Source organism: Prorops nasuta, unplaced genomic scaffold (genome assembly GCF_024137725.1).
Source record: "Prorops nasuta isolate Cenicafe-Biocafe unplaced genomic scaffold, Cenicafe_Pnas_1.2 PNAS00053, whole genome shotgun sequence".
NCBI classification, from domain to species: domain Eukaryota; kingdom Metazoa; phylum Arthropoda; class Insecta; order Hymenoptera; family Bethylidae; genus Prorops; species Prorops nasuta.
The window spans coordinates 792,964-799,179 of NW_027116850.1; the positions used below are offsets into that span (position 1 = coordinate 792,964).

The 6,216-nt window shown below is 41.3% G+C and overlaps 1 protein-coding gene across 3 annotated transcripts; it reads right to left on the reverse strand.

The window, feature by feature from the left end:
* Positions 1 to 15: 15 nt before the first annotated feature.
* LOC136784348 (uncharacterized) lies at positions 16 to 6,040 on the reverse strand. Of its 3 annotated transcripts, none has more exons than XM_066744930.1 (4): positions 5,906 to 6,040; positions 5,550 to 5,814; positions 2,708 to 2,939; positions 16 to 1,411 (listed from the first exon to the last, which is right to left on the reverse strand). In XM_066744930.1, the coding sequence occupies exons 3-4, from the start codon at positions 2,886 to 2,888 to the stop codon at positions 672 to 674; spliced, it is 921 nt and encodes a 306-aa protein (XP_066601027.1). In that variant the 5' UTR covers positions 2,889 to 2,939; positions 5,550 to 5,814; positions 5,906 to 6,040; the 3' UTR covers positions 16 to 671. The 3 variants fall into 3 exon arrangements, with proteins under 3 accessions (XP_066601027.1, XP_066601028.1, XP_066601026.1); XM_066744931.1 differs by having other exon boundaries at positions 16 to 1,387; positions 2,708 to 2,942; XM_066744929.1 differs by having other exon boundaries at positions 2,708 to 2,942.
* Between the last annotated feature and the right edge of the window lie 176 nt (positions 6,041 to 6,216).

The window sequence follows — 6,216 nt, forward strand, 5'->3', positions numbered from 1 at the left end:
TCCAAGAGACAGAAAATTTAAAACGACAATTTATTTGTAAGAACACGTATATGTATACATTATAGTGTCAGTCATCCTTGTCTTTATTGGATCTATTCAGAATAATACACGTATATTAAATATTTATATATGTACTTTTCAATACTTTCTCAACACTCTTACACAATGAAAGCTCGCAGGAAAATAGAGCTGGCGCTGAAAACTTATTCCTCTCTAAAACGTAAACCCGATAGTGCTACTACCCCATCGATTTTCCCAATTCGCTAAGAAAGCTCGACCCAAGCCCTGGACGAACAAAAACGGAACATTAAAGATAAAAAATATATAGTATACAATATTATTTTCTTAAGAAGCGTCAGTCGCGATCGAGGAACGCCAACCATAAATACCAACCGCGATTGAAATAACAAAACACATACAATTACACATGTATGTAGTGTAAAATTAAACAGTATCACCCAAATCATTAACGATAGATATAGCAAGCGTATAATAGAGAACGAAATAAATAAATATAAGATAATAATTAACAATATGACATCATTTGAGCGAAGGCGCATCAGAGTTGAGACAGGGTTGTGTGCGAAAGGAATTGTAAAGGGGGAAGATGGTTGTGGTGGGATGGTGGGAGGGGGGGGGGGGGTGGGATGATAGAGAAAAGGTGATGGTATTTAAAAGGTGACATGCTTCTCGGACTGAAGATTGCTACGAAGGGTGGAGGAAGAGATCGAGGAAGATGAGACTTTCTTGCTGACGCTGAGATCTTCGTCGGCGATTGCGGAAGCTGTACTCTCGTTGACGAGGGCTCTCAAGGCCGCGGCTCTGCGCTCCCTCTTGGCCTGCCTCTCAGCGATCTCCTCCATCTCGCTCTCAAGGTCATCCAATCTGGCCTTGGTCTGCCTAGCCCTGGTGGCAGCTGCGGAAGCACCGAACGGATCTTCCTCGTCCTGCAGCTTGGTCCACCTGGTGACGTTCCTCGGTTCCGGGAACGTCGGCTCCTCCTCGAAGATCCTCGACCTGCGTTGCTCCCTAGTCTCCGTGTCGTCCAGGGCCGACCTGAGCGCCGCCTGTATGCCGCCCCGCCTGGAGGCGCCCAAGGTCGTTGCTGGATCGAGCAGGCTCGACTCATCCTCGAAACCGAGCTCGGCCACCCTGGCCTTGAATCTCCTGGTGGTTGCAGCGACCTCGCTGGCGAAGTCCTCGCCGAGGCGGCGCCTGGTGCGTTGGCCGCGACTGTCGAACACCAGCTCATCGTCGTCGGCCAGCGGATCGTAGCCCGCCGGCCGAGAAGAAGGCGACAGTCTGCTGCCCTGTCGCCGTGAATCGAATTCAAGGTCAAGGTCACGGCCGAGAGAGCCGCCAAGGGGACCGGACGTATCACCTCCGCCTACGCCGCCGCTGCGAGCCGTGCCTGCAAAAACCCACATCAGACAACTGGACCTCTTCGCCACATATTCACCCCCCACTCCCTTCTAATCCCTCCTCCTAATTTCAGCCTGTGATCCAACCTAACTGCTATTTTAATAACATCCCCCCTCCTCCCTTGGTCCACGCGCGATCCTCCTCACTCTAGTATGCCTAATAAACGTCACGATCCTTCCGACGTCTCACTCCGCTTCTTTCCATAGCTTACACATTATATATATATATATATGTATATACTTTGTTACTATATTATTTTTCTTATCGTTAATATTATTGTTATTGCATGTAGTATATGTCTCTCCGAGTGTATCGGTGAGGTACATCTCTCTGCCCGAGTATTAATCATTGTCAGGAATCATTAGTGGTACGTAAAGCTTTCAATGGCTGTACGCACGTTTCTACGGTATAAATAAGTACGATTAAATTTGTTACATTGTCATTCGCTTATTATTTTATACAATTCTTCAGCATCTGTGCTTGTGCGTGCGTTAGTTTGTTTTTTGCCAGTGGGGATTGTCTTTTGTTCCACTTTTTGTGTGTGTTTTGTGTGAGTGATCAAGTAGAGTGATGTAGAGTATAGGGAGTGGAAAGGGGTGTTGGGTAAAAATGCATTCATTACCTGTTCATTCCCCGAAGGCTATAAACATCGAGAACACAACATATAAACTAGACTTTCGTCGGTAAAAAGTCATGTGTTTATAAAACCAAACGTTTATTCAACAGACATTCGTGATACAATGATTACGGACAACAATTAGACATCGAGAGATAACTACAGTATAGGAAACAATAGGTCTGTACACGACGATAGCTTGCCCATTTAAAGCGTTATTTTGAGATGTACAAAATTCTCTATTTAAATGGGAGAGAGAGAGAGAGAGAGAGAGTGAGAAGAAAGAAAGACAGTGGGAAGGAAGAGCTAGATTCTGAGTAAGCCTAGGCTAGTCTTATACGTTATTTTGTACTTTAACGCTAATCTTAATAGGCAAGCACGTCCAGTCTAACTAACGATTCTACCCTAACGTGATAAAACACTTTGCATGCCAGTTCTTTTGTTCTTTTGTTTTCATAGGTTATCTTTCAGAGGGAATAGAGAAGGGACTGTATTCTATCATTGGAACGGTTTATCAACAATCTGGATAGGTAAGACTTTATAAGGTCGAGTGCAACGTGCACATAAACATACGTATCTAGATGTATAATAATGTAGATAGATAGATAGATAGATAGATAGATAGGTTCACTCCTTAAAACCATTTTGGAAAACGACTGAAGATGTTACCGAAGTCGTTACGACGTGCCGCAATCTCATCGGCGAATGTGTTTCTTGGCTCAGCAAAGAGCGGACGGGCGCTGTACTTCCGGTCTAAATGATCGACCATCGGCTTGTAGTAAGATTCGCCCTTGTCATAGTTGCAGCCATAAACGCGAGTGCGTGGCCTACTCAAAATTGGCCTCGACATATTCGATTTTCTACGGTTTTATTTTCCTTCCTCTGTTCTTTGTCCGCACCACTTCTGAAAAACATAAACAATGCATCAACAAACAGCAGTGTAAACAGTTTCATTAAACGTCTTACCGCGAACGACGCGCGCGAGTCCAGAAATGTCACGACGCAACGCTAGGTGGCAGTACCTGCCAACTTCCTGTCAATACGAGCTCGATCAAACATGGCGGTGTTGTGGCAAGATAAGACCGTAAGGAAGATAAGAAAAGCTCTAATAAGGGTTCCGAATTTCAAGTGACATTTCAGTGGTCCCATTCTTCAGAAAGTTTTATATTCCCGAAAAATATATTCTGCTTTTTTCTTATCAACGATAAAAGAAAATAATAGAGGGACTCACAAAGCTTTCCCAGCGCGTAAACTGGAGCGTCAGTGTCTATATGCTTGAGCAAAAATAGATCGTATCTAATTTGGTGCCCGTGAACCGAACTGGCACGGTACACGCCACAATCCCGGACAATCGCTCAAGAAGCACGAGAAAAATCATCAATTCTTAAATCAAGCAATTTCGAGCTTTCGTCATTCGAATTTCCCAGTATCCCGGTGTAAACAAAAAAAGGAAGAGTCGAGAAGCTTTTCGAATTGTGCAAGTTTATCAGTTTCATCGATCGCTTTTTCTGAAAAATATATAAAAAAAAAACAAGAGAACGAAAAACAAGCAACTATTAATAGATTTGGATGAGAAATTAGGAGCGGATGTACTGAAAAAAGATTTCAAGTTCGGCACTCCTTAAGTCCGTGACGTGATCGCGTGTTTCCTCGACGAATGTCACGGATCACGGTTAAAAATATAGCGCAAGTTGGAAAACAAGCATAAAGATGAGAAAACGTGGAAATTGTTATAAGTAGCAATAGTAGGTTGGTATATCAGAAGAATCGGTAGAGTCTCGCGCCAAGTTGTAAAACTAACCTATATATTATAGTATGGACGCGAGCATTGTTCAATAAGCCGATGGCAGATGTCTTTCATACTTTCTTTTCTTCATACGCGCATGAATCGGTGACTATTAATGCAATCATGATTAGATCATTCACTCGACTTAATTGGCATGCATGCAACTTTGGCACCTGTGACCATATGCGAAACGTATAACGCACGAATTAATTCGTTGGCCAATTATTTCAGCAGGGACAATATACAAACTGTTATGTATAGCGTTCACTGATGAGTGGCCAAGCCTACTCGGATTACCGATTGAAAGAAAAACAGCTCTTTCAGGAATCATGCACAAAAGAGCAATACCAGCTGCCAAGAATTACAGCTTATTTATTTCAAGAAAAGCTAACTGGCCAAATAACGCAGTGTTCTTGAGAAAAAACTATTTATTCAGTCAATAGTGTATTCGAACCTACTCGAATTACAGTTTAAACAAAATACAACTTTTCTAAATATCACGTACAAAGGGCTAACTATAAAAAACACGTGCCAACAGTTGTCCCTTCGTTTGTTTAAAAAAAAGTCGATTGGACAGAATAATACAGTGAAGTTAAGAATTAGGTTAGGATGCGCTTGTTATTTGTCAATTTACCCAGTTAATGGCAAGTGACTATAAAAAGTGTTTTCGTGATTTAAGTGACTTTTAAGAGAGTACTGGCGAAGACAGGCCAATAAAATGCGTTAAACACGCTAATGCCAAACTAAAATTCGATACTCGTATATACATTACAACTGTTTTAGATTCTGATTCATGATATTTCTTTGTATATAGATGTATATATCTTACGCGGGCAAATTGGCCCGAAAATTTTAATCTATCGAATGAACGGTAAAATAGATCGTCTATTTTTAGTTGATTTTCTTAAGCCAGTTTCGAAACGAGATCGCAATACATTTTTTGCCTTGAATCAAAGACAATCAAGGCGTGTTTTTCCTATTTTCTTCCTGCTTCGAGAGATTTTTTCCACAATGGTAAACTGGACTAATCTTTAATCATGACTTTTACGGATAATTGTCATATTAGTCTCGAGGGACCGTCACACGAGGTGTACTATTATTATACGTCAAAATTTCAAGCCGATTCGTGCCAAGGTACACAGCATAATTAGCTAAAATATGACGGGCACGTCGCTCGGAATGACGAATTTGTCTGATAGTCATAGATATAAGGATAATTCGAGAAAATTAGATTTGGAACAGCTCGAAAAGAATCGCCTATGGTGTTACGCGTTCGTTAACACGTTGCGTAAGTCCGCCCAAATTTAGCTCGCGCGTTTTCGAGCGATATCGATTACAAAAATCATTGAGAAGAATATAAGTTCACCGATCACTAATAAAGTCAATTTATATACATCGGCCGAGCAGTAGAATTGCTCCGAGCCCCAACGTAAAAATTCTTGATGGAAATTTCTGATAATGAAATAGGCTATCGTATTTGTTGATTATGTAGTTATGAGGCGTGAGGCAACACGATTAAAAATACTAATAAAAAATGATCGCCTTGATCCGAGTGAAAAATGAGGATGGATTGCAGCAGTTTTCGTGTCAAGGGTCACTTAACTGTGGCCATGCCAAATATATGGCAGAGCCGTCTTAATTGTAAGGAAGAAGAGGGAAAGAAAAGATAAGAAAAAATCAAGGTACAGGGATTGATAGGTTAGGGGAGAGATTAGGTGACTTTACCTTCTTCAGGTGTCGTGGATGATGCGTATCCCTTAAGATCCGGGTTCTTCGGAAGTAGCAGCGCGACTCCCACAGGCTCCGCGTTCTTTCCCACTCCTTACGGGGATTACCCCTTCCTCTTTGTAGTTGATGCTATTCTCAGTAATTTACTGCCATCCCGTGGGCGTCTTTCCTCCACTTGACACTCTTTCATTTCTTTCCCTCTTCACTACCTTCAGTCTCCTTTTCGCCTCTTTTCGTTTTTAAAACCTTATTTCTCCCCTTCCTATAATTTTTCAAAAGATAAAAAAAGTTCAGATTACTTCTCTTAATCTATAAAAACAGACGTCAGGAAGAATTTCCTGGAAACATTTTACCAATGTTGTATTTCTTCATTGCATTATTGTTACTATTCCAGATGTCGAATCAATTGAAAATCCTTGCATGCTTGAAAAGTAATACAATGGGTAGTTTCACATTAATCTCTTATCATATCCTTTACCGACTGGTCAGCGCCTTGTTAAGCAAATCCTTTATTACCGACGCTTTATATTACCAATCAGGACATGATGAAATTTAAGGAGCATCAGTTATCTCAAATATATACTTTTTCCATTTAACGCTATCCACCTGCATTTGCTTAACGTAGAACAGTTTTATTAATATAATGCCAGAAAGCAAAATGAAT